Source organism: Neovison vison, chromosome 5, assembly GCF_020171115.1.
Source record: "Neovison vison isolate M4711 chromosome 5, ASM_NN_V1, whole genome shotgun sequence".
NCBI lineage: Eukaryota > Metazoa > Chordata > Mammalia > Carnivora > Mustelidae > Neogale > Neogale vison.
In genome coordinates, this window is record NC_058095.1 from 114,037,772 (window position 1) to 114,054,412 (window position 16,641).

General features: G+C 36.9%; 1 protein-coding gene across 2 annotated transcripts in view; it reads left to right on the plus strand.

Annotated features, from left to right (window-relative positions):
• Window positions 1–16,641, plus strand: part of VWA8 (von Willebrand factor A domain containing 8) — a 330,223-nt gene that overhangs the window by 192,368 nt on the left and 121,214 nt on the right. For both annotated transcript variants that reach the window (XM_044249814.1, XM_044249815.1), the window contains 3 exons: window positions 1,628–1,747; window positions 3,979–4,184; window positions 5,423–5,574. In XM_044249814.1, coding sequence (XP_044105749.1) covers window positions 1,628–1,747; window positions 3,979–4,184; window positions 5,423–5,574 — 478 coding nt within the window. The remainder of the gene's footprint in view (window positions 1–1,627; window positions 1,748–3,978; window positions 4,185–5,422; window positions 5,575–16,641) is intronic.

Consider the following 16,641-nt stretch of genomic DNA (forward strand, 5'->3'; position numbering starts at 1 on the left):
AGCCATTGAAAATATATATAGCCAATAGCAGGGTAACCATAAAAAATTGAGACAAATAGCTAAAATCTTCAATAGTCAAAGAGAATATATAAAGAAAACCCATTAGAAATACACGGGTACATCACGAGAGAGGTTCTTCTTCAACATTATCATTGGAAGATGGCAATTTCAAAGCCTAGGAAATTAGCATAAAACATAAATAATATAAACATAAGTAAATAATAAAAATATTCCAACATGCCAGCTTCACAGTGAATTTATACGAAAAATGAGAATTTGAGCTAGATAGCCTGAATGCTACCTCTTAGATCATTCAGTCTCTCAGGATTATTCTGCCTGCCCTTTTTAGATACGTTTTGAGGATAGTGACTGGAAAACAAGAAAGAACTGCTGAAACAAAACTGTAGTTAAAGAGTGATTATCTCTTGATGACTGTCTACATTTTCTAATACATTTTAGAAGAGTAATCTAGAAGAAAAGGAGTCATCCTAATTTTTAAACTCCAATTTAATTGTATACAGTATTTTAAACACAAGATCCCCTAAGGCTTTCTAAACATGGTTTCTTAAAGCATCACTTCTAGGGCCTTGTTTTCCATTTTCTTTCCTTTTCAAGTTTTCATTTTTTATTGTTATTTTTATTTTAGTTAACTAATTAAATTTTGCCTGTGAGGCATACCCTTTATTTACCACAACTAAAATTAACAGGGATCAAACATTAAGGATATTAATTATATTTAGCATATGAATATATGGCATATTTGAAAGATTATATTAAAAAGGATAAATGTAGGTTCTTATAGACTCATCGCAAGTAAAATTACAGGTGCTTCACAGCTATCCTTTTTAAAAGATGGACAGCCTAAGGCTGGAATTTAAATAAAACCAGATGACAAGTGCTCCTTCTGAAAATAACCACAGTAAAGTTTTTACCAACTGAAATTATCGTCTAGACTAGCAGTTCTATCTGAAATGTACATCAGCCAGTAAAACATAATACTCAACTTCTTTACTACCTTTTTGACATTTACACAAAGGAAGCTTCCATGAACTTGCAATTACTTATTTTAAGAACTGAAGTAGAATCCTTTAATTGGAAATAAATTAACATTGTGAGCTGACTAGGTGCTTAAGGCCTTTATTCTGTGTTAAGTTTCAGGGTAGGTAATCTAAACCAGAAGTCACTCCTTAGCTGCATAACGACAGGCAAAGTGATGCAGCTGCTGATCTCATGAAATCTAAAGGATGTTTGGGTCATCCTTTGAGTGTCCTTTGGATTATCCTTCATTATGGATTCTTATTTTTTTTTAAAGGGATAATAGCATCACAAGTCAGGTTTCAATACTGCAAGATAATATTCAGACAAGTTTGCCTTTTAGATGTACACTGAATTTACATAAAAATACAAGTCCCTGTAAAATTCAGTATATGTTTTATCAATATTCTGTTCTTAAGCAAACGTTCTCAAGAAAGTTTTTTTTTTCCTGTAACCAAATTGTGACAACCAGATTCTTAGAGTTTTTTATGATGGAGCAGCAGGATTCCTTACATTATTTTAAAGGCTATAACTTGATATTCTTAAGATTATGAAATATCAATAAAGACTAAATAGAAATTCTGTTTTTCAGATTCTGCTAATGCTAATGGAAGAGAAAATGTTATTGTGATTCATCCTGACTTTAGAATGATTGTCTTGGCCAACAGACCTGGATTCCCTTTCTTAGGCAATGATTTCTTCGGTACTTTAGGTAAAAACAATAATGAAAACAATAACAAAAATATTAATAACAATAATAATCTTAGTAACAATGCTGAAGTGGCTGTCACTGAATGCTGCTGTGTACTGTGTCATCATCACAACTACCTTGTGAGAATATTTGTTATCCCCACTATAGAGAAGGAGAATATTGGATATTCAGAGGGATCCTTTTTTTTCTGGCATCACTTAGGTAAGAGTATTAGAGTTTGGCTTCATACTGAAGTCTCTCTGATTCCAGGCCAGAGCCTATTTTCTCAAACAACTACATTATACATTGTTGTTCAGGGCCTCTTAGAATAAAACACAAAATAAGGAATGGTTTGTAGTCTTTTGTTTTTGTCACATCCCCCTGAGAGTTTGAGACCAGCTCTGAGAAGACTGATTCGCATGGATCAGAATGGTCCTGAGATAAGCTTCATCGTCAGGAGCCTTTTAGAAGGACTTCTCTTCTGTATAGCAGGGAGGTAATTCTGAATAACAATAATTCTCATACTCAGTATGAAGCAGGCACAGACTCCTAGTAGGATTCTTGACCTAGCAATTCCATATCAACAAATTCATTCAAGAGAATTACCCGTGCAACGATTTAAGTATAAAGATAGGTGATAGAGCATTGTTTACATAGCCAAACAATGGAAAGAACCCAATGTCCATCCCTGAGATCATGACCTGAGCTGAGATCAAAAGTCAAGAGATTAGGTGATGGACATTGGGGAGGGTATGTGCTATGGTGAGTGCTGTGAATTGTGTAAACCTGATGATTGACAGACCTGTACCCCTGAAACAAATAATACATTTTATGTTAATTTAAAAAAAAAAAAAAAAGCAAAAACGAGGCAAGACACTCAGGATGCCTGGTGGCTCATTTGGTTAAGCGGCTGCTCAGGTCACGATCCCAGCATCCTAGGATTGAACCTGCATTGGGCTCCCTGCTCAGCAGGGAGTCTGCTTCTCCCTCTCCCTCTGCTGTTACCCCTGCTGTGCTCTCTCACTCTTTCTGTCAAATAAATAGTCTTTTTTTAAAAAATTTTTAAAGATATTTTTTATTTATTTGACAGAGAGAGAGAGAGAGGTCACACGTAGTCAGAGAAGCAGGCAGAGAGAGAGGAGGAAGCAGGCTCTCTGCTAAGCGGAGAGCCCGATGCAGGGCTCAATCCCAGGAGTCTGAGATCATGACCTGAGCCAAAGGCAGAGGCCTTAACCCACTGAGGCACCCAGGTGCCCCATAAATAAATAGTCTTTAAAAAAAGTCAGACACTTAACCAGCTGAGCCAACCAGGTACCTGTATGATTTAAATGATTGTTAAGAACTAGGAAGTTCTTTCTGAAATGAACATATTAAATAATGCAAACCTATTTACTTTAACTTCCTTTGGCCCCTGGTCTCTTGGATTGTGAATCAGTAAAATTACATGAACTTTTAAATGAGAAATCCATCTCTCTTGAGCATAGATTATGCTTTCTAGGATTATCTCAGTTGCCTAAACTATAGTTGAAATACTTTGTGTTTCTACATTCCTTTTTCTTAATTTTAGTTTAGACATTGTCTCTGAAGGCTTACTTTTCCAAAACAAACTTCCAAAGTGTATTTAGCAATCTGCATAAGATATAAATTGTGTATGGAGTGATGATACCAACTCTCCCTTTTTGGTGTACGTAAAGAAACATGTGTATGAGATAGATGTATATAATACTTGAAAATATTCAACATGTGTTAAAGTTTAAAGCACAGTCTCAGAACAATATGAAGAGTATTTTCCAATGAAAAAAAATTAATCACTAAAACTATGAGTTTGTATGTGTGCATTTTTACAAAGACTAATGCAAGGGTGGAAGAATAAATACACTGAACTGTTAATCCTGGGTGCCTGTAGGGGAGGGAGTGGGATTGGCAGAGCTATAGGGAGACTTCCCTTTTTTGGCTTTTTTATTTGAGTATCTCCCAGTGGGATTGTATTCAGATATTACATAATTTTTTAACAGAAAAATCCGTGAAGAATAAACCACACGTCACTCCATTTCCTTTTCTTATGCTTCAGTCATTTGCTTTCTTCTCTATACCATCCTATTGTTGGACAGGCTTTCTGTACAGTTTTACACATTTAAAAATGGAAGTGCTTTGGTGAACAACCACTGACTCTTTAAATGGTAATTCCGTATTTCCTATGGCATTATAATGGATTACTTGCATGCTGAATGTGAATCTCTTTTCTCCTATAGGTGATATTTTTAGCTGCCATGCAGTTGATAATCCCAAACCCCATTCAGAGCTCAAAATGCTCAGGCAATATGGACCAAATGTGCCTGAGCCCATCCTTCAGAAACTTGTGGCTGCCTTTGGAGAGCTGAGGAGTTTAGCTGACCAGGGGATTATTAACTATCCTTATTCTACCAGAGAAGTTGTCAACATAGTGAAACATTTACAGGTACGGCATATGCCTGTGCATAAAGGTTTAAAAGAAACCATCAATCTTGGTGTTTTTTTAGACTGCTTAATGTATACCAGGTCTTTCCGTTTCTAAGATATAGTACTGATTCAGATAAAATATGAAGTGTTTGTAATCTAAATTTTAAGTCTGGAAGACTGATGAGCAGTTGACGTTTAGCCTTTGAGTTGACTTAGGCAAGGTTCTATGCCATGGCCATTACCAAGGAGCTGGGAAATTTGGTGGGGTTTTTTGAGGGGTGAGAGAAGACAAGAGAGTGAGATGCAGTGAAACTTTACCACTGTTCAACTTTATACAACAAGCTTGTGGTATCCTAGCAAAAAGTATTTCCATTTTGAAAACAAAAGACGTGAAGATAGAAAACTTATTAGGAACTAACAGTATTTATGATATGCCTGTAAATTCTGCAAGAAGGTTCTATTAGATAGAATAAATGGACTGGAAAATGCAGTTCTTTGTAGACAAATAAAATGTATAGTCCACCATGGTAAAGAAAACAAAAAAAACTGAGGTCAGTTCTACTTGTATAATAAATAATGGTCTCTGAGCAGAAAGTCACAACCTAATGACTCATGACCTCTGACCTGTCCCCAACCCTTTAAGGAAAATCTAGAAAGAAAAATAGAAAGCTTCATTCTGCATATTAAGCCTTGAAAAGACCAGTTCATTTCCCAGAGCCTAAAGAAAATCAAGACAGAGCCACCAGAGGACCCAGAGTATCCAGCCAGTATGAATCTTGCTGTTAGTAATATTTTTCTTTCCCTCTATTTCCTATTTGTCTATTCACTGTACTTACTATGTTCTTCTTTACTTCTTTCTTACTCCTTTACCTTTCTTTCATTTATTCATAGACTTATGATTTCTCTAATTACTTCTGTATAGATATTCAACACTCCTCTATCTGTATAAATAGCAATTTTTTTTTTATTTTGTCAATCTACTACTCATTTTAAAGGCAATGGAAGTCACCAAACAGGATCTAAGCACTGATTTAGCATTTGAGAGAAGGAGCTATGCCCCCTCAAATTCTAGTATTTATTTGAAAAAGAAAATATTAAGTTATCAGAGCAAACATTAAAAGAAAAATGTGTATATCCTCCTATCTTGTTACCTGACAAGGCTTGTAAATATTTGCTAAAGTTGATTCAATCATTATTGTTCTATCAGTTTTATAAATCACATGTGTCCTAAGGATTTTTTTTTTTTTATTAATACAGAAATTTCCCACTGAAGGTCTCTCCAGCGTGGTTAGGAATGTGTTTGACTTCGATTCCTACAACAACGACATGAGGGAGATTTTGATTAACACTTTGCACAAATATGGAATACCTATCGGAGCAAAACCAACCAGTGTGCAGCTGGCGAAGGAGTAAGGCAAACTCATTATTGTCAAATACTCTTGGGGGTTACTATTCTGATTCTTAAATGGTGATAATTCTGAACTACTGTTACATGCTGCTAAACTGGCATGGGGTGGAAATTCCATGAGTAAGCTTTTCACGTGTTTGTTGCTATTTGCTGGCTGGATTTCAGTCAAGTAGCATTATTTATAGGCCTGTAAATTGAGAATTTTAATTATTTTGACTGTCCTATGAGTAGATGTAATTATCAAATAAAGGGAAATATTTGTTTCTTTAACAGTCTCTGTCCTTTTGTTGAATTACTATGACTCTCATTTCCTAATCTAGTGCAAAATCATGGTACAAACATGAAAGCTAAAGGGGTAATATGTATTTCATTAAGATCTTGTTTATGTTATCATATATTTTTCTGTTGTGATCATTTTCTAAATTATAATCATATTAACTTAAGAGAATGTTGGTTTCTTATTTCAGCTCGACAGATTGAAAGAGGTAGTGAAAACAAGTGGGTTTGTTTCACGGAGGCCAATTGCCTGCCTTTTATTTTGTAATTACGGGCTACGTACTTAACCTTAGTAAAGAATCTGCAAATACGTTGTTTACCAGAAAGATAGCTGATGTAGTTTGTAAGTAAGTTCAGTGCAAATTCACTAGAACACAGTTTTAGATATTTGTCACTCAAGTGATAATGCATCTAATGCTATCTTTTCTATTAAAAAATAGTCAATTACCGTAATTCTCAAGGGACAATAATTACTTTTAAATTATTACTTAAATTTAGTCTCATATAGGAGGCACTCTCTACCTTCTGTAGAAAAAAAGTTGTTGGGACACCTGGGTGGCTCAGTGGTTAAGCCTCTGCCTTTGGCTCTGGTCGTGATCTCAGGGTGTTGGGATTGAGACCCGTGTCGAGCTCTCTGCTCAGCAGGGAGCCTGCTTCCCCCTAAAAAGAAAAAACTTTTAAAAAGAAAAAAAAATTGTTAAGTACAAATTAATGACTAGTCCAACTATACACACACACACACATACATACATATACATATATATCCTGAGTGGATATATTACCCTTATTTATTTATTCTTTAGCATTATTATAAAAATTTGTCAGAATATATACAAATAAAAATAAATATAAATTGTTAAAGCTTTAACAGTTTTTTCAAAGATTCTTAAAGAGAAACAAATATTTCCCTTTTGTGGTAAAAGCACAAGATGGAGTTATGTTTGAAATCATCAGTGAATTGGTTTATATTATTAATGAATGAGTAAATTTTTTGAAAAGAGTCATTTGGTGTCTGTTGTTAAGACATACGATTTTCTCTATGGTTTTACTGATTGATTAGCAATGTTTGTAGGCATTTTGAAACTAGTTTGCTAACTTATTAATAGCATACCTTTTATATTGGAGAGTTCAAGATACTATCTTTAATGTGCAAACTTCTATAAGTGCTCATGTTTTTTACTTCTTTTTTATGAACTATATCTTTATTTTCAATTGAAAGTAAGATGGTTTTTATTACTGTTAACAAATTTCTATAGAGTCTTGGCTTCATGGAAACCAGACTTATGACTTAAAAATAACTTTTTTTTGGACGCTTGAACAACTTGAAATAAAAATTAAAATATATATCAGTTGGTAAGATCAATCAAAAGAAAATGGTTGGCATTTTAAGTTTCTAAGGAAGACAGATAAAATGGTTTAACTTATTCATTTCAGTCCTCAGCTCTAAGTTAATGCCAATTCTAGTACTTATCTATGGAAACAGTACATTGAGCCTAGAAACAAGATGGTCACACTCATGCCTCTGATGGGGATGGAAACAGCTAGTTGTCCACCCACTGCTTATAGCTAAAAATAGACTCATAGACGAGTGAATTTTCCCTTGGGTTGGAGATAATAGTAGACTACAGTTTGCACATTCACAGCATTGTTTCCATGCTGGTAAATTACAATGACTGGGGCAGCTCGAGAGTTGTGATGCCATTTTGTTGCCCTTGAAGTGAGATCCACAGGTTCCATGCGTCTATTACTGTTGAACAATCGGTCATCTACTTTGGGTAGGATAGCATGGTAAGTGACAAAGTAATGGCCTGGGAATTCAACAATTAGTCACATATTGAACCTATGTGCCTGGTCAGTGATGGAGAAACACATCTTAGCCTGTTGACAAAATGAGGGCATTTTAAATACCATAATTATAGTCGACAACATCTAATTAGTACATGTTTAACAATGGAAGGGGATGCATGTAATAATGACTGTAAAAAGAGATGTAAAATAAGACTTTCCTAGTGAAGCCAGAATATAGGGTCATTTTCATAAAGTTAATAAGGTTAACTTTATTGATAAGATTCCTTCCTATTCTAACATCCTTTGCATGTTAATGTAATCTTAATTTTCTCCCCTTACAAAAACAAATAAGAAAGGAGTGATACTGACATTTTCTTGTTTCTCCCTAGAGTAGCACATCATTAATAGTAATCACATAGACCTCTGAAGTTTTAAAGTTGTCCCCATGTGGTCTTCTAATTTGCTTTGACTTTTCTAAGCCTTTTGCTAAACCTTGTACTTCACTAGACCTTTTGCTAACCCAGTTCTTCCAGGCCGCTTCTGCCCACCTCTGCATATATATGCCAGTGAAAAAGGTCTTCATTGAGCTTCTGTTCCTAAAAAAGAAAGACAAAATATTTTAATTATTGTTACTACCACTTTGCCCTGAATGAAGAATCCATGCTACAGCCTCTTCATCTTGTTCTCTAAACCAACCATAGTGTTTATTGGATGGGAACAAAATTACATTGAGCCAGAATAAGGTGTTCACATTCACGCTCAAGATGGGGATGGAAAAATAATTGGCACCCACTGTGTATAACTAAGAAGGGATATAAGGCAGACATCGTAGAAGAAGGAAGTTTTCACATGGGCACAGATGATGGTAGAGCACTGTTGGTACCATTTTCTACAGCACCTTCTTCCTCAGCTGCAATCAGACTGTATTTTGACTGTTCAGTGATGTTCCCATTCCTGCTCTTTGGTGAATTCCCAGAAGAGATGCTGTCACATCTCCTTTTGTTCTCCTGAAGAGTGCAGGATGGTGCCTATCCCATAGGTTTCTGCACATTTTTAAAAGGCCCAGTATCCTATTATGAGGTGAATATGACTTATCTTCTTTATTAAACCTTTGCTGAACCTGGTACTTTTAGACTGAGTCATCCTAGGTGGCTATTTTACCATGCTTGTCAGGTGTAACACAGCTCTTACTGATATGCAATATATTGCCAGTTCTTAGTACTGAGATCAGAACTGGCCACCTTGACCCCCTCATTACACTGGCCTCTTCCTACCAGTACTTCCTGAGGTTTTTTGTTTGTTTTGTTTATTGTTTCCTTTCAAGTTTCTAGTACATGAGATAGGATAGGCCAAAGAGATGGCAGACCTAGCCAAATAAGGAGTCACACTGGGAGAAATTTAGGCAGAGATAGAAAGATTTGGCTTAAATTCTGATCTCTTGGGGCGCCTGGGTGGCTCAGTGGGTTAAACCGCTGCCTTCGGCTCAGGTCATGATCTCAGGGTCCTGGGATCGAGTCCCGCATCGGGCTCTCTGCTCAGCAGGGAGCCTGCTTCCCCTCTCTCTCTCTGCCTGCCTCTCCATCTACTTGTGATTTCTCTCTGTCAAATAAATAAATAAAATCTTTAAAAAAAATAAAAAATTAAAAAAAATAAAAAAATTAAAAAAAACTCTGATCTCTTAAAAAAAATAATCTGATCTATTGAGTTTCAAATGCCATTGTTGGAGGGAAAAATGAGTGCACACACAACTAGGTCTAAAGACCCAACTAAAAGCATATCAGTTATCTGCTATGGTAGGGATAGATAATAAATTTCAAAACAAAGTTTTCTTGTTTTTCCTTAAAATGAGTTTTTATTTTTTACTTCAAAAATAGTATCTTTTATTTAGGAATAAAGATACTATTAGCACAGTGGTTCTTCTAAATCTAAAAGTGTTTTTCAGAGTTATTTATGATCTCTAACATGTTGGGGGGAAGCATTTGTTTTAAAAGAAAAAATCTTGTTTTTTTTAACATAATATTAAGTGACTTATACAATATTTTAAATCTTACATTTATATGCCACTCTCAACTTCACTTTTTTTTTTTTAAGATTTTATTTATTTGACACAGAGAGAGAGATCACAAGTAGGCAGAGAGGCAGGCAGAGAGAGAGGGGGAAGCAGGCTCCCCGCCGAGCAGAGAGCCTGACGCGGGGCTTGATCCCAGGACCTCAGGATCATGACCTGAGCCGAAGGCAGAGGCTTAACCCACTGAGCCACCCAGGCGCCCTCAACTTCACATTTCTTGAGAGAATTATCATTTCATAGATTTATAATGGAGTATGAATACTCTAAACATTAATTAACAACAATAATGTTGATGATAATGTGATGATGATAATGTAAACAACTTATAGATAAGTATGTGCCCAGCGCATTTCCAGGCACTCGTTTACATGAATTTAGATAATCCTCATAAAAAACCTATCATATATAATATTATGTATATATGTATATATATATATATGTGTGTATATATACATAAATATGTATATATATGCATATGTATATATATATATACACAAATACAGATGCACACATATAGTATTAGTATTACATTTTGTAGATGAAGAATTTGAGACACAGAGAAGTTACGTCAATTGCTTAAGGTTAGAAGGCTAATGGGGGCAAATACTATACATATACATAATTTTTTAAATTAATTTATTTATTTTCAGCATAACAGAATTCATTGTTTATGCACCACACCCAGTGCTCCACGCAATACGTGCCCTCCATAATACCCACCACCTGGCTCCCCCAACCTCCCACGCCCCGCCCCTTCAAAACCCTCAGGTTGTTTTTCAGAGTCCATAGTCTCTCATGGCTCATCTCCCCTTCCAATTTCCCTCAACTTCCTTCTCCTCTCCATCTCCCCATGTCCTCCATGTTATTTGTTATGCTCCACAAATAAGTGAAACCATATGATAATTGACTCTCTCTGCTTGACTTATTTCACTCAGCATAATCACTTCCAGTCCCATCCATGTTGATACAAAAGTTGGGTATTCATTCTTTTTGATGGAGGCATAATACTCCATAGTGTATATGGATCACATTTTCCTTATCCATTCGTCCGTTGAAGGGCATCTTGGTTCTTTCCACAGTTTGGCAACTGTGGCCATTGCTGCTATAAACATTGGGGTACAGATGGCCCTTCTTCTCACTACATCTGTATCTTTGGGGTAAATACCCAGTAGTGCAATTGCAGGGTCATAGGGAAGCTCTATTTTTAATTTCTTGAGGAATCTCCACACTGTTCTCCAAAGTGGCTGCACCAACTTGCATTCCCACCAACAGTGTAAGAGGGTTCCCCTTTCTCCACATCCTCTCCAACATACATTGTTTCCTGTCTTGCTAATTTTGGCCATTCTAACTGGTGTAAGGTGGTATCTCAATGTGGTTTTAATTTGAATCTCCCTGATGGCTAGTGATGATGAACATTTTTTCATGTGTCTGATAGCCATTTGTATGTCTTCCTTGAAGAAGTGTCTGTTCATGTCTTCTGCCCATTTTTTGACATGATTATCTGTTTTGTGTGTGTTGAGTTTGAGAAGTTCTTTATAGATCCTGGATATCAACCTTTTGTCTGTACTGTCATTTGCACATATCTTCTCCCATTCTGTGGGTTGCCTCTTTGTTTTCTTGACTGTTTCCTTTGCTGTGCAGAAGCTTTTGATTTTGATGAAGTCCCAAAAGTTCATCTTCACTTTTGTTTCCTTTGCCTTTGGAGACATATCTTGAAAGAAGTTGCTGTGGCTAATATCAAAGAGGTTACTGCCTATGTTCTCCTCTAGGATTCTGATGGATTCCTGTCTCACGTTGAGGTCTTTTATCCATTTCAAGTTTATCTTTGTGTATGGTGTAAGAGAATGGTCGAGTTTCATTCTTCTACATATAGCTGTCCAATTTTCCCAGCACCATTTGTTGAAGAGACTGTCTTTATTCCACTGTATATTTTTTCCTGCTTTGTCGAAGATTATTTGACCACAGAGTTGAGCGTCCATATCTGGGCTCTCTGTTCCACTGGTCTATGTGTCTGTTTTTATGCCAGTACCATGCTGTCTTGGTGATCACAGCTTTGTAGTAAAGCTTGAAATCAGGTAACGTGATGCCCCAAGTTTTGTTTTTCTTTTTCAACATTTCCTTAGCAATTCGGGGTCTCTTCTGATTCCATACAAATTTTAGGATTATTTGCTCCAGCTCTTTGAAAAATACTGGTGGAATTTTGATCGGAATGGCATTAAAGGTATAGATTGCTCTAGGCAGTATACATATACATAATTTTAATTCCAATTCTAAGGACAAATGAAGGCAGACTGATATGCAAATTACAACTCAAAGTTACTCTTTGGATATTGAAAATTAACTGAAATTGTTTTAAAAGTGCCCTGAGATCTTAGTTAAACAACTTGGAAACATCACTGTCTATGATGTCATACATGTGTAACTCTTCACAGAGTTTTGATAGATTCAGATTTTGAGGGGAGTGTAGCCCCCAGTGATATTTCACAATGATGATAGATTCAGATTTTGAGGGGGGGTGTAGCCCCCAGTGATATTTCACAATGAAAAGTAAGTCAGAAAGTGGATCAACATAGACTTTGGCATAATAAAGATCATTTGAGAGACCTCTTCATTCCCAGTTAAGTTTTCTTTTTTTTTTTTCTGACATAGTGAAGGATCATGAAATAAAATACAAGGTAATTCATTTAGAAAATAAAAACAAACTAGAAAACTTTATTTGGCTGCCATACATAAAAAACATACTGGCCATTATTCCTTCCTGATTTGTAACACAAAACTAATTTATGGAATCTTCTCAAAGGTTATGGTCATTTTTAAATAAAGCAAACATTCAGAGAAATTATCTCTACCCTGTGAAGTTAGCATCATGCGTTTTTCTCTCCCTGCTCCTAGGAGACATACATGTCTATAAAATATTTAAATATTAAAATTCTTTGTCCTGAACTCTGTTGATCTCTTTTTTTAAGTGCTGCTTAGTTTATTCTTTTTAAAATTAACATATAGTGTATTATTGGTTTCAGAGGTACAGGCCTGTGATTCATCAGTCTTATATAATACCCAGTGCTCATTATAACACATACCCTCCCCAATGTCCATCACCCAGTTACCCCATCCCCTTACCCCCTTCCCATCCAGCAGCCTTCAGTTTGTTTCCTGAGATGAAGAGTCTCTTATGGTTTGTCTCCCTCTCTGGTTTCACCTTGCTTTGTTTTTTCCTCTCTTCCACTATGATCCTCTGCCTTGTTTCTTAAATTTCACAGTTTATTCTTAAGCTAGTTTCTTTTTGTGTGTTGGCTTGTTTGTCTTGTGGTGTTTTGTTTTTTGTTTGTTTGTTTGTTGTTGTTGTTGTTTTGAAAGAGAGAGCATAGGTGCAGGAGTTGCAGAGGTAGAGAGAAAGATGCTTAAGCAGGCTCCCCCCCAACAGTGCAGAGCCCTCTGCGGGGCTCGATCTCACAATCCTGAGGCATGACCTGAGCCAGAATCATGAGTTGGATGCTTAACCAGCTGAGCCATCTAGTTGCCCCTTAAGCACTTGCCTGTTTGTCACTGACTACCTATTATCTACCAATCATTAATTTGTAGTAGCCAAAGGGAATACAAGTTTGAGGAAATTAAAAAGGTTTTATATGTGTTCCCTTATGATGTATATTTGCTAAATGAAGAATCATGTCCCATTTATTTATTTATTTATTTTTAAATAAGCCCAGCACAGGGCTTGAACTCACAACCCTGAGATCAAGACCTGACCCGAGATCAAGAGTCAGATGCTTAACCGACTGGCACCCCAGCCAATATTTTTACTGAACTTCTTAAATGGGTTCACATTTTAAACTTAAAAATGCAACGGTAGCTGTTGAGAGTTGCCTTTGAGAGAGGCCCCCAGATTAGAGACAGGAAGCCCCACTTTCCGTACTGTTTGACTATTCTAACATATGTATTATTTTTTATATTTTCTTATTTAAATGTCCACCAACTATCTAGGCACTGGAATTATTCTTTTCATTTTCTTATTTAAATAAAATAAAAATGATGAAGTAAAGGTCTATTCTGAAATCGCTGTATCTGGGGATCTTTGCCTCTGGTACACCAATTGCAATACCTGCCCTCAGGGTGGAACATTTGCACCCTGACCAATGGCAAAGGAGAAATCACATTAACCAGACATTTCTATTGCATTTCAACACAATATCAGTAAATTTATGCATTGGTTGACATCAACATAAACCTCTCAAGTGAGGGAAGACAACACTTTTAAAGCAACAAAAATAAAAATAGTTGTGCATATGTGTGGATAGGAGAGCTTCATCTAGACTGAATGTCTTTGAAAGGGTATCTGCCTGGATTGGTTTTCTATGTTAAAGACTTATCCTGTGTAATTAATTGGAACATCAATAGCAGCTGCATTCCTCACCAAAACCAACTTTGGCATACCACAGGCATCCAAGAGAACATTCCAACAGGGACATCTCTTTGGAGTAATTTCATTCATTTTATTTTTGAAAATAGGAATAATGATTGGTTTACTATTTATTACTATTTATCACAGTAAGAGTCTCTTCTTAAAGTTTTGTGCTTCTCCTTCCATTTTTCTGAACTCTTATATGCTATAATTTTCTTTTTGTAGTCTTTGTTTTTACAAATAAGCTCACAATGCTGATCATGGAGTTCTAAGTTGTACAAGTCCACTCTACATGATGATTTACTTTCATTTCATAAAAGAGCTCTTAGTTTTCAAAAGTAATAAGATTTACATAATGATATCCCAGAACTATTAGGAGCAGAAGGGTGGTATTGGGTTTTATAGTTTCATAGACTTTGCCCCATATTCTCTTGGTATATGATAAAGTAGCTTTACAACCATTTTATTTGCTTTCCACTCCTTTATGAAGATGCAGAAAAAAATTAAAATATAACCAGTCTACATAGAAATCATTAAGGTCTATGAATCTTCTTTCATACCCATCTTAAATAGTCTCACAGAATATCCTTGGATTCCCTTGAGCATTTGCAGGTGATAATATGTCACCTACCTGCACAGAAATTCCCGGTCTCCACCTATAGCTGGTTCTTCCAAATACACAGTAGATCGCATCATTTATTCAGTCATGTAATCAGGGTGCCATGGGGGAAGAAAGCTGTAATGGTTTGCAACTTGCCATTGAGATGAGAAACAAGCAGGTGAAGATGTTGGCAGTTCTGATGTAACCAAGCGTTCATTTATTTAAGAAACACTTGAGCATTTATTTGGGAAATGATGCTGTTTAAAGTGGTGGGGTTTGGAGCCGATGGCTGAGACCAAATTCTTGAGATGTCTTTGGTGTAAAAAGTGGTCTTATTAAAGCACAGGGACAACACCCGTGGGCAGCAAAGAGCTGCACTGAGGTCACGAGAAGTAGCCCATTATATACTTTCAAGTGCGGAGGGGTTAGGGACAGCACAAGCCTCCAGTGTGTTTTGGAAACAAGGTTTCCAGGATCCTGAGGGGGCTAGCTATTGTTAGGAAAAGGTCATTTATTACTGTTTAGTAAACCCTCAGTCAGGAGACCCCTCAGATGTCTATCAGTGGGCCATATTGCCAACATGTATATTAGAGGGAAGAGATAAAGGAAGTTTCCAAAGGAATTTTTATCTGTTAAAGAGGATCCTGGGGATCAGGCTAAGATTGCCTTTTGCCCTTAGCAAAGTGTCAACATCCAGGCAGCTGAGCTCCCAGAGGAAGGTCACACTACCTGTTTCAAAGACTTGTCAGTGGGCTGTCAGCAGTAAGGAGATTTAATTTTTTCTTTTGCCTTTGTTTCTCACATCAATACACACTAGGTAGGGAGTCAGAAATACAAAGGTGATGAAGTGTTCATATCTGCCTTCAGGGAGCTCAGGGTTAATTGGGGAAGCACTCAAGTAAAGAGTGACTTGTGTTCTGTTAAAGCCACACTAGAGAGAATCAGAGAGGTAGGATTGCTGCCTTCTGCCCTGGGGGAGAGTCAGGGAGGATTAACCAGGCTGAATGCTTAAAGGATGACTAGGCCTTCTCCACGCAAAAAAAGAAGAAAACACTTCAAGCAGAGACCGTTTTAAGAGGCCAGGGTACACTTTGGAAACTGCGGTAGTTTGGTGACTCAAAGGGTGGAGTAAGGGCATGCCTTGTGGTGGGGCTAAAAGGGAGAGAAGAGTCAGAGGGAATCCCTGAAGAATTTGATGCCAAAAGTAGCATGGGCAAATGTGTAATTTAGAAGGATTCCTTTGGTTGCTTTTTTTTTTTTCCTTTAAAAACAACAACAACAACAACAAACTCAAAGCCAATGAAAGTGACAACAGGAAGACCTGCCTGGAAGCAGCTGCCTTCATCTGGGTGATGATCAGTGAGGGCTGGCCTCTGGCAGTGGGAAGGAAAGGAGGCCCAAGAGCAAGAGAGATTTCAGTGGCAGAGGGGATGGATTCCGAGTAGCAGAGAGTCAAGGATTCAAGTAAAATGTAAGCCTTACCCTTGATGAATTCATCTCATTGGGAAAATAGGTAAAGTACCAACCTTGCTATGCAGTGTTGTATTCAAAGTGCTATATTCGTGTTTGGTTTATCTCATCCTATTAGTCCTTCTAGTGGCAAATAACAGAGGTTTTCTGTGGGGAGGGTTAGAAGGGTGGGGAACTTCCAACTGGGGAAAATTCAATCCCTGTCATTCTTGATGTGGATAATTAGAAAAGGGAAGAACTGAAGATGAGAAAATACTAAGGTGTGGTTGGTAAAGCAGATGGCAGACAAAGAGAAGTTTTTGCAGTAAAACTTTAAGAAAGAGGAGAGAAAGGAGTCCCAGGCCCCAGAACCGTACTTTGGCACCTTCTTCCAGGAGGAAGGAAGCCAGAGATGTGCTGAGCAAGCTGACAGTGTCCGTTCTGGCACGGAGTGACTCAAGGCACCAGCACTAAGACCACATAGTCA